Source organism: Lepus europaeus, chromosome 10 (assembly GCF_033115175.1).
Source record: "Lepus europaeus isolate LE1 chromosome 10, mLepTim1.pri, whole genome shotgun sequence".
NCBI lineage: Eukaryota > Metazoa > Chordata > Mammalia > Lagomorpha > Leporidae > Lepus > Lepus europaeus.
In genome coordinates this window covers 113,150,630-113,167,751 of record NC_084836.1, presented here as the reverse complement: position 1 = coordinate 113,167,751, position 17,122 = coordinate 113,150,630, and the positions used below count along the sequence as shown (strand labels likewise).

The 17,122-nt window shown below is 59.8% G+C and overlaps 1 protein-coding gene across 14 annotated transcripts in view; it reads left to right on the top strand.

Annotated features, from left to right (window-relative positions):
• ZMYND8 (zinc finger MYND-type containing 8) overlaps positions 1–16,006 on the top strand; it is a 103,731-nt gene extending 87,725 nt beyond the window's left edge. For all 14 annotated transcript variants that reach the window (XM_062204305.1, XM_062204300.1, XM_062204312.1 and 11 more), the window contains 7 exons: positions 1,481–1,671; positions 5,729–5,809; positions 8,372–8,450; positions 9,056–9,295; positions 10,851–11,011; positions 11,609–11,675; positions 14,865–16,006. In XM_062204305.1, the coding sequence (XP_062060289.1) occupies positions 1,481–1,671; positions 5,729–5,809; positions 8,372–8,450; positions 9,056–9,295; positions 10,851–11,011; positions 11,609–11,675; positions 14,865–15,004 (959 nt within the window). In that variant the 3' untranslated portion in view covers positions 15,005–16,006. The remainder of the gene's footprint in view (positions 1–1,480; positions 1,672–5,728; positions 5,810–8,371; positions 8,451–9,055; positions 9,296–10,850; positions 11,012–11,608; positions 11,676–14,864) is intronic.
• Positions 16,007–17,122: the final 1,116 nt, after the last annotated feature.

The following is a 17,122-nucleotide window of genomic DNA, read 5'->3' as shown; positions in this document are numbered from 1 at the left end:
CACTGTACGCCGACGTCTGCTGTCCCGGTCCTTTCATTTCCCTCCCCTCCTTTCCTGAGTGGCCACTACGGACGGATTTGAAACCCATTCCTATGCATGAGTGCATATATACTTTATATATATATGATGTTCTAGAAATAATTCCTTTTTTTTCCTTTTTTCTTTTTTAAAGCATAAAAATGGTACCCTACTTGCTTTTTTCCCACCCATCAGCATGTTTGGAGGTCCGTCTGTGTCGGTACTTACAGCTCTGCCTGGTTTCTTTTTGGACTGCTGCATAGTATTCCGAGTTTCCTTAAAGTATTGCCCAGCCGGAGCGGGCATGTAGGTTGCGTCCAGGTTTTCCTAGTGCCAACAGCGCTGCAGTGAGTGTCTTTGAGTTTCCTCGTCCACGTGGGTGAACCTCATGGTGTTACTTTGCACAGTGGGGCGAGTTGATAGCAAAGGTGACCTTAGGCACAAGGTTTGGTGACCCATGGGAGGCGGGCCGGCCTCCGGAACCCCTTGTGGAAGCTGCGGAATCCGCAGCCCCCCCCAGCCGTGCAGGAGGCCCCATCTGTAGCCTATCTTGAGGCCAACGAGCTGCTGAGCCGATTGGCCCACTCTGCTCAGCTTCTGTCAGCTGATCCCGATCTCAGGCCGCGCACGGAGACCTGGGAAGCTTGGGGGAGAGCCCCGAAGGAGCGGCGGGAAAGGAGGTGGACAGGTAGCCAGAGCCTGGTTTGGCCTCCGCCCGCCCCTGCGCGGGTTTGAGTGGCCCGGCTGACCGTAACCACTTGGATAAACAAAGGTGGCAGCCGGGCGGATGGATGTCGCTGCTTTCAAAGTTGCTGGGCCAGAGCCAGTGGAGCTTGGGACTGCGGCCCACACGCTCTGTCTCCACGCCCCGTCAGCATCCCGGGCGCTTTCCCCAGTGGGGGTTTGAGTGCCGCCAGGAAGGGGCTGGTTGACAGCCAGCTCTGAAGTTTCAGAGGGTCTGTGTCACCGTGAGCACGTCTGGTGCCCAGGGCACGATGCAGTTGGTGCTACGCCATTGTCCTCGGGCAAAGTCCAGCATGAGCTGAGACCTGCTTGCGATCTGACCAGAGGTGAAGGGGCCCTTTGAAGGGAGAGCCAGGGAGCAGCGCTGGGTCAGGGCAGCAGGGGAGGCTGGGCCACGTGAAACCCCTCTGCGTTTGCCTCCGGAAGTCAGGCTGTTGTGCTCTCGCAGAGCCTGGGAGACAGGAGTCCGGCGCTCAGGTGTTGCTGGACACCTGCACATGTGGGGGCAGCCTTGAGCTTGCTCTCCAAAGGGGCTGAGGTCATCCGAGCAGGCAGCCTTGACCTTGTCGCAGGCCGGAACTGGGGCCTCGGGGAGAGGAGGGCTCAGCGAGCCTGGCCGGAGCTGGCTCAGAGGGTCCTTGCCGCCTGCCTGGAAGCCGGGAAGCTCGCAGGGCGCCCCTCCCTCCCCCGTGGATAACCAGGGTCCTTTGCTTCACAGCTGTGCAGCAGAAGGAGGTCACGCAGAGCCCGTCCTCGTCCACCATCACCCTGGTGACCAGCACACAGTCGTCGCCCCTGGTCACCAGCTCAGGGGCCTCGAGCACCCTCACGTCCTCGGTCAGCGCTGACCTGCCCATCGCCACCGCCTCTGCCGATGTCGCCGCGGACATCGCCAAGTACACCAGCAAAGTGAGCAGCTGGCGGCACGAGCCATGGGGGCGGGGCCACGCGGGGGGGGGCGGAGTGGAACCTGGAGTGGCAAAGGCCCTGTTTTCACGGAGGACTTCCACGAGCAGATTCTCTTGTTTGGGTCTAAAGTTGGTGCCCAACAGAGAAACTTGGACACTCTCACGCACTCCACGAGGGCCTAACCTGGTTACTGAATTTTAAGGCAGATGGAAAGAAACAGAGATCTTAGATGTGCTGATCCAGTCCTCAGATGCCCACGGCAGCTGGGGCTGGGCCAGGCTGGAACCAGGAGTTGGGTCTCCCACGTGGGTTCCAGCGATCCCCTGCTGCCGCCCAGATGTGCTTTTGTGGGAAGCTGGAATCGGCAGTGGATCTGGTGCCTGGACTCCTCACTCCCATCTGAGATCTGGGTGTCCCAAGCAGTGTGTATTTATTTATTTATTTGAAAGTCAGAGTCACACAGAGAGAAGGAGAGGCAGAGAGAGAGAAGTCTTCCATCCTCTGGTTCACTCCCCAGATGGCCACAACGGTCGGAGCTGTGCTGATCCGAAGCCAGGAGCCATGGGTTTCCTCTGAGTCTCACTTGAGTGCAGGGTCTCAAGGACTTGGGTCATCTTCTACTGCTTTCCCAGGCCACAGCAGAGAGCTGGATTGGAAGTGGAGCAGCTGGGACTCGAACCGGTGCCTGTATAGGATGCCGGTGCTGCAGGCTGGGGCTTTAACCCCCTGCTCCACAGCAGCAGCCCCTAAATCTGATTTTTTTTTTGTTTTTTAAAATTTAAGTCGACTTAGCTTAAAAACCCAAACAATATGAAGGTTAACCTCATCAGATACTGTTCTTTGTCAAGGCTTGGAGCCCAGATCCCTTTTTCTTGTTCTAAACAAGGGAGAGTGACATGAAGGTGTTGGGACCTTCTGGCCCAAGTCAGCTGTGGGACTAGGAGGGAGTTGAAGGGGGTACTTTTGTCATTACTGATCTAAGGGAGGGCCTGCTGTAGCCCAGACGCGCACTCAGTCTACTCTGACTCGCCCCTTGTGTCACCTGACGTTGATTCGATCTAGGCTGTGTGTCTGCAGGGGGTGGAAACTGAGGCCCATGGCGTGGAGTCGGCCAGTGGTCCCCACAAATCCAGGTCCTGCAGTCATTGGAGTTCTGGGATCCCTGTAGCCTCAGTACTTTGCAGAATGAAGCAACCCTTGTGGGAGGTGTTTGCCTTGCAGCCGACAAACATGAGCTTGGTGGGATTGGGGTCGCCGACGGGCGTCCCTGGCTCCCGGTGGCCCTGCCAGCCGGCCCAGGTTTGTGTGTCTTGGCAGAAGGCCCTCCTCTTGGATGCGCGCTCTTTGCTATATTTGGAAGCCAGAGTGAACGGTCAGTGCACAGACCAGTGATATCTTCACAGTGGAATGTAACCTCGCGTTAGTGACGCCCCGATTTCCGTCTGCTTCCTAAAGTTTCCTGTAAAGCAGTTGCATTTTAATTTTTTAAATTGATGTGGTTGCAGTCATGGAGAGCGAGGAGCCCCATAAAAACTTCGGACCCGCAGGCGCCACGGAGCTCAGGGTGGCCGTGACCCGGCTGCAGGCTGCGCGGGGAGTCTTGGTCGATGTTTCATTTGCTTTACTCCCATCTCGGGATGAATTGGGGGTCACTGTTCGGAGGCTGGCAGCGGTTACACTATCGCATGCTCATGTGAATTTTCTGTAAAAGTAAGATGGACAGGTATTTTTAGACTTATTTATTTATTTAGACAGAGTTACAGAGAGAGAGGGAGAGAGGTCTTCTGTCCGCTGGTTCACTCCCCAGATGGCCACATAGTCGGGGTGGGTCAATCCGAAGCCAGGAGCCAGGAGCTTCTTCTGGGTCTCCCACATGGGTGCAGAGACCCAAGCACTTGGGCCATCTTCTTCTGCTTTCCCAGGTGCATTAGCAGAGAAGTGGATTGGAAGTGGAGCAGCTAGGACTTGAACCAGCGCCCATATGAGATGCTGGCGTCAAAGGCCCTGGCTTTGCCCCTAGGCATAGTGTCGGCCCCCAGGATTTCTCCATGAGCACCCGCTGACTCCCTCCAGGTGCTGAGCCCCCTCTGTGGCCTGGTTTTCTCGTTTAACCCTTGAGCATGCCTCCCAAGGGTGTTCTCTGTTTCTAAGTTTATTTCCGAGTCAGAGAGAGAGGCAGGCAGAGAGCCCCGTGTGCTCATCACTCCCTGAAAGGGTGTCCTAGCAGGGCTGGGGCGCGGCTGCAGCCAGGGAGCCGGAGCTCGTGCTGGGCTTCCCCTGTGTGAGCCAGGACCCCAGGTACTGGAGCCGTCACTGCTGCCTCCCAGGTGTGACTTCTAATGACTGGCTCCGTGCCTGCTCGCTCTGCTTGTTTGCTTGTTTAGTTTCTTTTTTAAAGATTTATTTGTGTACTGAAAGAGGGAGAGAGGGAGGGAGAGACAGAGGGAGATCTTCTATCCACTGGTTCACTCGCTACATGAAAATGTTGATGTTGAAAGAGAGAAGAAAACGGAACTGGAATCATCCAGAAAATAGTGTGTGTGTGTTTTTTTTTTTTTAAGATTTATTTATTCATTTTAAGGATTACACAGAGAGAGAAAGAGAGGCAGAGGGAGAGAGGTCTTCCATCTGCTTGTTCACTCCCCAGATGGTCACAATGACCATAGCTGAGCTGATCTAAGCCAGGAGCCAGGAGCTTCTTCCAGGTCTCCCACGCAGGCGCAGGGGCCCAATCACTTGGGCCATCTTCTACTGCTTTCCCAGGCCATAGCAGGGAGCTGGATTGGAAGTGGAGCATCCGGGACTAGAACCGGCGCCCATGTGGGATGTTGGCGCTGCTTTACCCACTACGCCACAGCGCCGGCCCTATGCTTGTTCCTTCGGTGGGAGTCGGAGGCTCAGAATGTGGACGCTGAGAGGGGACGATGGCGTCAGAGGCAGGGGTGCTGCTTCCCGACTTCTCACGTGCTGGGAGCATCTGGGAGACGTAGCACAGAGCTGGCAGTCAGCCCAGGCCTGGGGCGCGGGAGGGCGTCTCGGCCTCTGTGCCGAGCTAGGGGAGGGGTCGCAGGCAGGTGGGACAGAGAAGTGATGCTTCGGACACACTCGGCCCGCAGCTGTCGGTCTGCTCTGTGGCCTCAGCTGACTTCCAACTTGCTCATGCCACTGAAGACGAGAAGTGGCCGGGCAGGGGGCATCCTGAGTGACAGACGGCCGGGTCCCCACGGAGGACCCTCGGAGCCTGGGGAGTCCTCCCACATGCTGCAGCTGGCAAGCCTGGCACCTGCCCTGGGGGACCGCAGGCCGGGCAAGCCCGTGCACGGCAAGCAGCCAGACCAGAGACGGGCGGCCGATGGAGGGGCCTGCAGGCCGGAAGGGGGCTTGGGGGATGAAGGGTGGGGGGGTCAGGCTTTTCTTGCCGGGTGCTTGTGCGGGTTTGAAGATGCTGACGGTGGGTGCGTACCTCCAAGTACCCTGAAAAGCCATCGGATTCTGCACTTCCTGTTTTAAATGGGTCCTTGTATGGTGTGTGAATGTTATCTACATAAAACAGTGTTTTTTTATTTTTGTTTGTTTGTTTTTGTTTTTTTTTTTTAAGGGGAAAGGATTAAAACCCTGTTAGCAAAACAGAGCAAAGTAGTGCTTTCTGCACTACTTTCTGCCTGCTGTGTCGGGCAACAAACAAACCCACATGCACGGTGCCAGACTCGGCCTGTCCGGTGCAGCCCCTGGGCAGGGACTGGCCGTCCCGTCCTGGACCCCTCCCCGGGACGGCGGACCGGGAACCTGCGGGTGATTCCTGCCTTGGTTTATGCCAGAGCTCTTAACCCCGGCCCTGGTGAGCTGGGCTGTGCCTGTCGCGTGCCCTCGGGGGTGTGGAGCGGTGGACCTGCGTCTGCTCACCGTCTGCCGACAGCTTCTGCTCTCGCCTCCCCCACCGGGCACGGCGGCCGCAGCCCCTCAGTGTCTCGGGAGGGGCGAGGCGACCCCGGGTCCGCACCCGGCTCCGGGCAGAGATCCTGGAGGAGTGACCGCCTGCGTTGTCTTTCTCTTTCAGATGATGGACGCCATCAAAGGGACGATGACGGAGATCTACAACGATCTTTCCAAAAACACCACGGGGAGCACCATAGCCGAGGTCAGAGGCCAGACGAGGCCCCCTCCTCGCTCCTGGCCCAGGGCCCCAGGCCCGCCCCACGAGGCCCCCTCCTCGCTCCTGGCCCAGGGCCCCAGGCCCGCCCCACGAGGCCCCCTCCTCGCTCCTGGCCCAGGGCCCCAGGCCCGCCCCACGAGGCCCCCTCCTCGCTCCTGGCCCAGGGCTCCAGGCCCGCCCCATGAGGCCGCCTCCTTGCTCCTGGCTCTGCTCCGCTGATCCGCTGACTGTGGCTGTCACTGGGGTCGCCTATGTGGGCAGGAGGCTGGGACTGTGGAGACACACCCTGCCCCGTGTGATAAACTCACTTCCGATCCAGCAGCTATAACCCGAGCCTGTGGTGGGTCCTTGGTCATCAAGAAGTTTGGGCTCTGTGTACACAGGGTCCTCGTGCAGGCGTCACTGTCCTGGAGTCTCCCCAGTTACATGGCTTCCTGGAGAGGAGGACGGTTCAAGTGCCCGCTTACACAGCGGGGGTCCTGGGCTGGGCGCTTGTGGGTGGTCTGTGTGGAGACCACAATGTCCCCAGGGGAAATGGCCAGTGGCCAGATTCCTAGGTCACTGGAGGTCGTGATGGAGAGTCGTGGCCCTGAATCCTGGGGGGCGTGGCGTGGTAGCCAGCAGCCAGGGCAAGAGGGGGAAGTTTGTAGGCAGGAGATCTGGCGCTCCACCCCCTCCAGGGCGAGCAGTGGGGACACAAAAGGTTAAGAGCGGCCCCTCCTCCTGAGGAGCCTTATGGACACGCCCTTTTGATGACTGCGGAAGAAATGAAGATGCCGCTCTAGAAAAACTGCCCCGCGCCACCACTACAGTCCATTCTCTTAAAAAATAAGAATTTTTTTTTGGAGAGCCATAGAGATCTCTCATCTAGTAGTTCACTCCCTGAATGTCTGTTTTTCTTTTTTTTAAATTTTTTAAATTTATTTGACAGATGGAATTAGACAGTGAGAGAGAGAAAGGTCTTTCTTCCGTTGGTTCACCCCCCAAAATGGCCGGAGCTACGCTGATCCAAAGCCAGGAGCCAGGTGCTTCTTCCTGGTCTCCTATGTGGGTGCAGGGGCCCAAGCACTTGGGCCATCCTCCACTGCACTCCTGGGCCACAGCAGAGAGCTGGCCTGGAAGAGGAGCAGCCGGGACTAGAACCCGGCGCCGATTCCCCGAATGTCCACAACCGACTGGGCCGGGTCTGGCTGAAGCCAGGAACTGGGAACTCCATCTGGGTCTTGCACACAGGTGGCAGGGACCTAAGTACTTGTCAGCCACCGCCTCCCAGGGTGTGGGTCAACCGGAAGCTGGAATTATGAGCCGAGTGGGGACTCGGGTATGGGACCGGGTGCATCCCAAGCCCCTTAACCGCTGTGCCAAGCACCCACCCTGTACTTTGTATTCTTGTTTGTTCGCTTTAAGAACTGGCCTGCAGCAGAAAGTAGGGTCCTAGGTACCTCGCTTGAAATCTTGGGTCCAGATGGGTGCTGGTGCTATGGCCTTCGGAGAGCGGGTGAGCAGCCCCATGTTGGTGCAGGATTCTGCTTGATGGGCATCTGCACTCTGTGAGATTCAGTGTTCTGTTTTTAAGATTTACTTGTTTATTTGAGAGAGTTACAGAGAGAGAGAGAGAGAGGTTCTCCATCTGCTGGTTCACGCCCCAGATGGCCTCAATGGCCGGAACTACACCAATCTGAAGCCAGGAGCTTCTTCCAGGTCTCCCATGTGGGCGCAGGGGCCCAAGGCGTTGGGCCATCTTCTACTGCTTTCCCAGGCCATAGTAGAGAGCTGGATTGGAAGTGGAGTGGCCGGGTCTTGAACTGGCGCCCATAAGGGATGCTGGCGCTTCAGGCCAGGGCGTTACCCCGCTGCGCCACAGCGCCAGCCCCTCACATTGTCTTAACCTCAGCTCTGTCCTGTGCCCTGTGGGGGTGTTCAGCAGCATCTCTGGCCTCTGTCCACTGCAGCAGTAGCCCTGCCCAGCTGTGACAGTCGAGAAATGACTCCAGGCGTTGTCATTGCCGCAGAGGGCGGGGTGAGCAGCTGGCCGCAGCGGAGAGCCGCTGTGACCGTAGCCCCGTACCCGTTCAGGTTGGGCTTCTTGCTTCCGCGTGCGATGAGTTTGGCCTCCTACTTAGGCCACACCTCCCCGCCAGTACTCTTGGTTCTCAGAGATGTTTGGTGTTGGGGTTCCAGGTGAGAGTGAGCCCAGCCGAGTGGCGGCAGGTGGGGGCGGGCACAGCTGTCCTGTTTCAGTTCCATTTCCTTAGACCAAACCCTAATCAGCGCCTCCGTGTTTCGCACGTGGAGCTCTGGTGGGTGTCTGCACTTAGAGGGGCTTTTTCTCTGAAAAGCCCGGCTGGAAGTCGGTTTTCTGCGCCAGCCGGCTCACGGATTCGGTTAACCTGCTGGTGCCCGCCTGTGCGGGCTGTTGCTCTGCGCAGGCCCGGGCTGCCTCTGTCCTGGGTGATTCTTATGGCCGGCCAGGGGCCGAGTGTCCGGGCCCGGCTGGTGCGCGACCCGCGGGCGGCTGTCGAAGACTCCTCCCCTTCCTCCCTGCAGATCCGCAGGCTGAGGATCGAGATCGAGAAGCTGCAGTGGCTGCACCAGCAGGAGCTCTCGGAGATGAAGCACAACCTGGGTGAGGCCTGGCGGGGGCTTCCCTGCGCCTCCGGATCCGGGCCTGCGCCACGCAGCCGGGACCGGGCGCCGTGGGCTGGGCTGCCCGTGGGGAGAAGCAGCCAGGCGTGGAAACGGGTGTGGGGGGGATTCTGGAGTTTGCTCTTTGCTGTTAGCGATGTGCTCTCCAGGCCTCCCCTGGTGCTGCACAGAGATGCCCCACCCCATGGGGTGTGGGGCTTTTGTCTAAAGGGTCATTGGAGCAACTGCAAGGGCCCCATGTGTGTTCTCTTCACCAGAGAAAAAAATGTCCCAGGCCCTCGTGGGAGGGGCAGGGAGGGAAGGGGCTTCAGACATGAGGTTCCTGGAAGTGCGCTCATGGAATCGAGGAACCATTTGTTTTATTGCGACGTGCATGTCGCTCCCGGGTGACTTGCAAATGGCCTTGCTCTCTCAAGGAAGTCTGGGGGCCGGCCTAGGGTCATGTGGTCTAGGGGAAGATTATTTTCCGAGTCTGGATTCGGACCTTGTGTCTGAATCGGGGGTGGGGTGGGGTGTGTGTGCATAGCTTGCACCCCAGGCTGGGTCAGCTGACTGAGCCAGCGCCCCCCTCCCTCCCCCCGCCAGAGCTGACCATGGCCGAGATGCGGCAGAGCCTGGAGCAGGAGCGGGACCGGCTCATCGCCGAGGTGAAGAAGCAGCTGGAGCTGGAGAAACAGCAGGCGGTGGACGAGACCAAGAAGAAGCAGTGGTGCGCCCACTGCCGGAAGGAGGCCATCTTCTACTGCTGCTGGAACACCAGCTACTGCGACTACCCGTGCCAGCAGGCGCACTGGCCCGAGCACATGAAGTCCTGCACGCAGTCAGGTACGGCTTGACCGCAGCGGGCGGCCAGCTGCCACCCACAGGTGCCTTGGGGCCGGCGCACTGGGTGCACCTTTGCAGATCTGTCTGTCTCCACGTGGGCCCAGGAAGCCCCGAGGGACGGCGGTGCACAAGGTCGCCGCCCCAACACAGCCATCTTGGCCAGAGACGCTGCTGTTGTGGCCGGGAGGGACCTGAGCTTTAGATGGTGGCCTGGGCCTCCAGTGGGAGACTTACAATTTGTCGGAATTTTAAAAGCAGATTTTCCATTGCATGTGATAGGAGGTTTGTGTGCTTAGAATTAAAAAGTCTACGTTGTGAAGACTTTGCGAGCGGTTCGGGTGGCCCTCTGTTTCTGCGTTTGCAGGGATGTGAGCATACCCCCACCCCCACCCCCCGACACCCCATGTCCATACTGGCCAAACGATGCACTGTGACTATTTCTGTAGCGTTTCCATCGTATTAGGATGTTATAGGGGTCTGGTGTGCAGGAGGCCTGTGTAGATGCCGCGTGAATACTTTGCCATGGCGTGGAAGGGGCTTGAGCGTCCGTGGGTTCTGGGTCGCGGGGCCCTGCACACCGGGAGCTGACGTGTTGTACCAGTCCTGCAAGCTCGCGTCAGACAACCCCTGCCAAGGTGATTTGTGGATGACTCGGGTTTGAGAGGCTGGAGACCAGGGATTGGCAGCCACTCTTGGGGAAGGCCCCCGTGAATATTTTGGGCTTTGGGGGCTGTGTGGCCCCGTCACCGCCGGTCACCCCTGCTCTGGCAGCCCAGAAGCAGCCGCCGACAGCTTGGGCATGGGTGGGCGTGGCTGCAGCCAGCAGAACTGTTTCCGGATTTCTCGGATTCTTGCTCTCCACAGACCTCTGGGGCTTTGTCAAAGGCAGTACAGGAGCACGCACTGCTGTGTGCTTTTTATTTTTTGAAGATTTGTTTATTTGAAAGGCAAAGTGAGCTGTAACCTTGCCTAGGGACCTGGCTTCCCTGCAGTGACTTGCAGTCCCCCCGTGCTGTGCGTCCCAGTGTCCCCGAGTTCTCCAGTGCTCCCGAGCAGCCTCTTGCTGTGTCCCTGTTGGCCCAGCTGGCCTTGGTCATTCCACTTTGAGGCATGGGACACCTGCTCGCTGCAGATCTCCGTCCGGCGCCCTGGGCTTGCCCAGGTTCCTGCCTCTGCAGGTGCTCTATCCCTCCCAAGCATTGCTTTCCCACCGAGCCCCCTGGGGCTAACGCAGGCCTGAACCTAGAAGGAGACCCCTCTGGTCACACACTGCCTCCAGCTGGGGGCACTCTGTCATCGCCAGGTGGTTTAATAAAACGTGGGGTGCACGCTGTTCGGAGTCACCCCAGCTCTGGACACCTCTGGGGAGCCCCCCACTTCGGGCCTGCCCTCCTGCTCTGGTCCCGGGCTGGGCTGGGCGGCAGCTGCCTCTGCGGACGGGGTGGGGTCAGAGTTAGTGCTGGGCCGTGGGCCGCGTGGGCTGCTGAGCAGGGCTCCACACAGGGCCCCAGTCCGTCGTGCTCAGTCCCCGCGTGGCTCCTCTCTTCCTCCCCAGCTACTGCCCCGCAGCAGGAAGCCGACGCCGAGGTGAACACGGAAACCGTCAGCAAGTCGACCCAGGGGAGCTCTGCCAGCACCCAGGCGGCTGCCCCGGAGACGCCCAGCACCCCCAAAGAGAAGGAGGCGTCCGCCGAGAAGAGCAAAGACAGCAGCTCGGTGAGGGCCCTGGCCTTGGGCCGCTGACCCCAGCTCTCCCCGCCCCGTGCCTGCCAGCCCTGGAAGCCTCGTGCTTGTCCAGGGCAGTGATGGAGTTGATTTTTTTTTTTTTTTTAAAATTATTGGGGGGGGGGGGGAGCAGAGAGAGGTCTTCCATCTGCTGGTTCATTCCCCAGATGGGCGCAACGGCCTTAGTCACGAGCCAAGGCTGTTTCAGGGTGAGCACTGATCATCTTTCACATGTTTATCCATTTGCATTTATTTCTTGGTGTTAGGAATACATTGATCACTGGGCGGTCAGTAAAGCCCTTTGGTTTCTTTGCTAGTCTTGCCCGTGAGGCAAGTCTGCTGTGTGATGTCTGCTGGTGTGATGTCGAAGCCAGCAGCTTCTCCCTCGGGAATGGGGAAAGTCTGGAGACTGGGAAAGTGGGGAATGTTCTGGATCAGAGGCCGTCAGGGTGCTCCCGTGCTGTGCTCTCGACCGTTCCTTCACGCTGGGGGCAGAGCCCGGGCCGTACTCGGGGTGGTGTGAGTGCCCCCAATGGCCCGCTGGCCCCACGGCTTGAGTCCATCCATCCTTCTCTCTTTGTATTCCAGACCCTCGACCTTTCGGGCTCCAGAGACACACCCTCCTCCATTCTCCTAGGCACCAACCAAGGCACAGGTAGGTCATCTCCCACTGCTGACTGTGGGCAGGGGCGCTGTGCGCCACGGAGGGGCGGGGTTGATGGCAGCGTTTTTCCTACTGCTCCAGGTCCTGGGAGACGCCTCGGGTGGGTCGGGGGCACCGGGGCCGGGGGCAGCTGGGCGAGTCAGCCTTCAGGCAGGTCCCTGGGCCCATCGGCGTCAGCCGGCTGCACGTGGTGCATTTACTGTGGACCACCGGGAGCTTCGCCTGTGCGGAAGGCTCCGGGGTCGCTCTGGCACGCGCTTGGCCCCAGGCTGTCCCTCTGTCCACAGGGATGTGGCCCAGCTGTCAATAGGGCCTCCCTGAGGTCCCAGCACCCGTGTTGGGTCCGGCTAGGCGCCTGGGGTGGGGTGTAACAGCCTCTCTTCGTGGGTCACTTCCTAGGCTGGGCTGTCTGGGGTGGTTTTTGGAGACGTCTGGATTCCTTTTGTTCTGTTTGGCCGTCCTCCCTTCCCGGCCAGGCGGGGTCCGTCCTACAAGGGGTCATCTCACTGTCGCCTCCGCCCCTGCGTCTCTGTCCTGTGAGGATGCTCTCCAGGTGGAACCCTGGAGCCCCCGCTCCTCTGTGTCCTGGGTGGCAGAGGAAGAACCCCGCGCATTGCTCCTGGGGCTGGGGGAGGTGTGCCGGGGTGGACGTCAGGTCAGCGGGTGTGGGGGGCCCTGGAGCTGGCATTCGGTACCACCGCGCCGCCCGTTAGAGGTGCCGCTCGCCCACTTCCCTCCATCCCTCTCGGAGATGGTGGAGTCGCCGGCGTCTCGTGCTGTCTCCAAGGGCAGACCTGCCATGGGGCCTCTGCGGAGCTTAATCCTGCTCCTGTTGTCTGGTGTGCAGTTCACCTTGTTTGTGGCACGTTTTATCCATCTCCTTTTTGGTGGTAGTGATAAATAGTTAAAAAGAAGAACCCTAAGTTAAAGAAGCAAGGTTTACAATAAAACCCTGCGCCAGGCAGTTGTGGGAGGGCAGGTGAGTCACAGGGGGTGGGGTGGGTGATGCCTGGGAGGTGTGGGGTCTGTTGGAATCGGGGGTCACACACAGGAAGGTGTTGGGAGAGGCGTCGTCGCCCATTTCTGAGGTCAGTGAGGGGTACCTAGACCAGGGGTCGGCAAGCAACGTACAGATGAGGGAGACAGAGATGGGGGAGCAAGGTGGAAAGAGAGAGAGGGGTCTTCCATCTGCTGGGTCACTCCCCAGATGGCCACGATGGCTGATGCTGGGTCAGGCTGAAGCCAGGAGCTTCCTCCGGGTCTCCCATGTGAGCGCAGGGCCCCAAGCACTTGGGTCATCGTCTGCTGCCTTCCCAGGCGCATTAGCAGGGAGCTGGGTTGGAAGTGGAGCAGCCGGGATCGAGCCAAGGCTCTGATAGGAGGTGTGGACGGTGCAGGAGGCACAAGGCCGCGGCGCCCCCTCCCCCATCTCCATGACCCGGCACTGCTGCAGTTCCCGCGCTATACAAACCCGTGACGGTTTTCTCATCACGTCCACGGGGTCAGGTCCTCCTCGGCCGAGTCCTGACGTCCTGCTCGGCGCTCCGCTGGGTGCACAGGTGCGGTCTCGGGTGCCGAGGGCCCCTCTGCCGGGTCCTTGTACCGGGTTCCTCCTCCGGCCCGTGCCCCTCCCTGCTGCTGCGCAGTTCCCCAGGTGCCCTGCCCTGGCTCAGGCCCCCACGTGCCCCGCCTGTGAGCCGGAGGCCTTGCGCACCCAGCGCCCGGGCACCTGCCCAGAGCAACCTGCGGGTGGTGTGCTTTTTGTGTCTGCTTTCCCGGCAGAGCACTCGGTGATGGTCGCCTTGTGTTCAGGCCCCTTCTCCTTCCTCGTCTAACTCGAGCCAGCACCCGCGGGCTGGTGATGGCGCCCATGTTGTATCCTGGAGGACCACGGGCTTTGCATGTGCTGTGTCGTCAGAGGGAGGAGCCACAGGGGACGCTCTGCCTCCATCCTGTCTGTCACCTCCCCGTTGGTGAGCCATGCACTGCCCGACCCTCTTCCCTGGTTCTGGACACTGTTGTTCACGGCAGCTTTGAACCAGGAGAGCTGCGGCCGCCTACCTGGCTCCTCCCCATCTCGACCTGCAGATGGGCTAGGTTAGGGACCTCGGCTGTGCTTGGTGGGCCCAGCGAGCCCGCCTCCTGACTTCCGGCCCTGTCTTGGGAGCTCGTCCCCTCCCTCCTCTGTTCTGCCCGTCATCAGGGTGGAGACCACGCGTGTTCTCTTGTCCAGTGTGGGGCTTCGCCGGGCCGGGTGGTCACCCGAGCCTGCCTTCCAGGACCCCTTGCTCCGACATCCTCACTCTCCCTGGAGCTCTCCCACCCCACCGTTGTCTTACTTTCAGCTGTGTTTCCCACTGGCTCCCAGCTGTTGATTATTTTTTTGCACCGCGGTTGCTCGCTGCCTTTGCCCTTGGAGGCGGAGGGTTCGGCTGCTGGGTCCTCCGTCCTGGCTCCGCTCCCCGGCTGCTCCCCGCACTGCTGCGGGTGCTGTGTTCGGTGGTCGTGCTGGTGGCTGGATGCCTCGGTGTCCGGCGCCGGCCTCCCCGGAGGTGGCAGCCTGCTCTAGTAGCCATGGCTGCCGAGGAACAGGCCCAGGGCGCTCCCGGGGTGCGCGGAACCCGGGCTTAGCAGACACTGGCGCTGCCTCTGCTGTCTGTTAGCAACAGGTGTGACAAGCAGCCCGCCTGGGCCCCACCCACCCAGCCCAGAGCCGTCCTGGGTGTGAGTGTGGCTCTGCCTCCCCCCGTGACCCCGGAACCTGGCCTTCCCCTCTCTGGTCCCATCTCTCGCGAGCCTGTCTCGTGGGTCGCCAGGTGTGGTTCTGTCATCACTTGGCTTAAAGCGCGGTCCCTCCACTGACGTAAGTCGACCACAAGCCACAGGCTGGTGCGTTCTCCGGGGCTGAGGTCGCACACGGACGTGCGTGGTGTCGCTGGGGTCTGAGAGGAGGGCACCCAGGCCTGGGGCCGGCACTGGAGATGCCCGCCCCGGCAGGTCCACCCGGCTGCCACTCAACTCCGGTTCTCCGTGAGCCTGCCAGCCCCGCCCCCACTTCGCCCACCAGCTCCGTGTCCTCTGCTGGGGCACAGCGCCAGGGATGACCCGGGGGGGCGGGTGCAGAGCGCCTTGCGGGACGGGCGGGGCAGCCGAGCTCACCTGTCCCTTCTCCTCCCCCAGACCATTCCCGGAGCAGCAAGTCCACCTGCTGGAACAGCGGTGAGGAGAAGCGGGCGTCGGCCCGGGCCGAGCACATCGCCAGCGCCAGCTCCAAGAGCCTCCTCCCGAAAGAGTCTCGGCTGGACGCCTTCTGGGACTAGGGCCCCCGGGCCCCAGGGACACAGGAAGCAGCCATGGCGGGAGAGCGGCCGTCTTCAGACTTGCGAATTCCACAGGTGCGGGCTGAGCGCCTGGCGCCCCGGGCCGCCTACACTACATTGAGGGCGGGCCGCGCCGCCTGGGGCCCGGGCTTTAGCTGTACATAAGGGACGATCCGCGGATGGCACCGAGGCTGGAGCACCCGCCCCTTTTTATATTTGTATTGACTTTAACTTATAAAGAAGAAAAATCATGAAAGGTGACCCCCCCCTCCCCCCCCAGCCACAAGAGGAATGTTTGATGTTGGAGGAGGGGCGGCCAGCCGGGCCACCTGTCGGTCACACGGTGCTGGCGCTGTCACCCAGGGGAAAGGGAGCCGTTCTCAGCCTGCACGAAGGAGGTGGGGCCCAGACTGCGCCGTCGTGGACACGTCACGCCAAGCCGGTGGTCGCTTCGGGCCACACGCTGTCCCGGCCAGCGGGACGCACGGAGCAGCTCGCCCCTTTGTGTGGGACTGGAAGGGCGACCCCGAGAAGGGAAGCCACGGCGTCCGTGTTTACAGACGCGCCACGGGGCCCAGCCTGGTGCGGGGAGCGGGCTCATCTCTCCGCTTTGCGGTTCCTCTCCACTCCCACACCCACACACACCTACTCCCCCCACCTCCCTGGTCAGGCGCAGGAGCTCCCCGGCGGCTGGGAGCGGGCATGTCTGTTTTATTTATATGAAGCCGAGGCGGATGGGAGAGCGAGGCCCCGTCATGCTGTCTGTTACACTACGTATGCGTTCGTCCCACTTTGTTCTGTACGAGGCATTGATCAAAGCAAAAGGTGATGTATGTATATGAGCAAATTAACTGTACGATATCATTCCAGTACATTTGGTTGTACATTTTAGTCTCGTTTCCTTTCTCTTCCTTGTTGATAAGAGGACGTGACTTGTACAGTCCCCGGCTAGCTCCCCTCCCTAGAGAACACTGAGAAGAGTATTAGAGGAAAACAGGAGACTTGTGAATTGCAGTTGTCAAAAAAAGCAAAACACACACACGAAGCCTAGCTGGCCTTACTTGTGAAGCTTAATTGCTTTTAGCATATGGAAGTATTTTTTCACATTTTCTTTGTATAAAATTTGTATTAAACTTAAATATCTTTTTTGATGATGGTGTTTTTTTGTGACTGAGCCAGTGGACTCCACACCCTAAGCCCTGTTGGGTTCTCCCCCCACGCCCTCATTTTTTCAGGTTCTGCACCAGTTTTTAAATTAATGCTGTTTTGGCAAACCGGCTTGGTCGTCCTCGGATTCCCAGCTTTTAGCAGTGGCCAAGGGCGCCTTTTGCCGCAGTCTGGCGCTCCTGCCACCTGGTGGCCGCACAGAGAACTGCATCCCACAGCCGCTCATTGCCACAGCTGTCCTCCCGTGCCCTAGGGATAGGGCGGTGAACAACACAGGTGTGGCCTCTGCGCTCATCGACCTGACGTTCTCATTGGGAGGTAGCCAGCTGTGCTTACCACGCGGTTGCCAGTGCCTGATGCTTTGTAGATCAACACAGGAGGAGGGATGGCTGGGGCAGCCTCCTGCGGGGCCAGCTTGAGTGGAAGCCTGGAGGAGGTGGGGTCGAGCACAGGTTTCGAAGGTGGTGACTTGTTAATGCTGGCCCAACAAGCACCTGGAAAGTCTTAACTGCACCAATAAAAGCCCATATCCCCACCCCCAGTAGAGGCGTGAGCCCCTCGGAGGTAGGCGGGGGCGACAGCACTTTCTGGAACTTCTCGCGTGCTGGGCAGCCAGGGTGGAGCGCGGCTAGCCTTGCTGGAAGAGCGTCCAGGTAGGGGAAAGGCTGTGGGACCCGGCATCTCCAGGGGAGGGGGCTGGGGGTGGGCCGCGGTGGGCCTGGAAGCTGGCATGGGTGTATTTTTTGAAAATTGAGGGGTGATTATACCATAGCATTTGCCCATTTAAAGTGTGGGATTTGGGTGGGGTCGTGACACCTTAGATTCAGCTGCCCTGTGTCTCCCATATTAGTGCCTGGGTTTGAGTTCTGCCTCCATAAAAGATTTATTTATTGGAAGGACTTAACAGGGAGAGGTCTTCCATCTGCTGGTTCAGCCCTCAGATGGGCACAG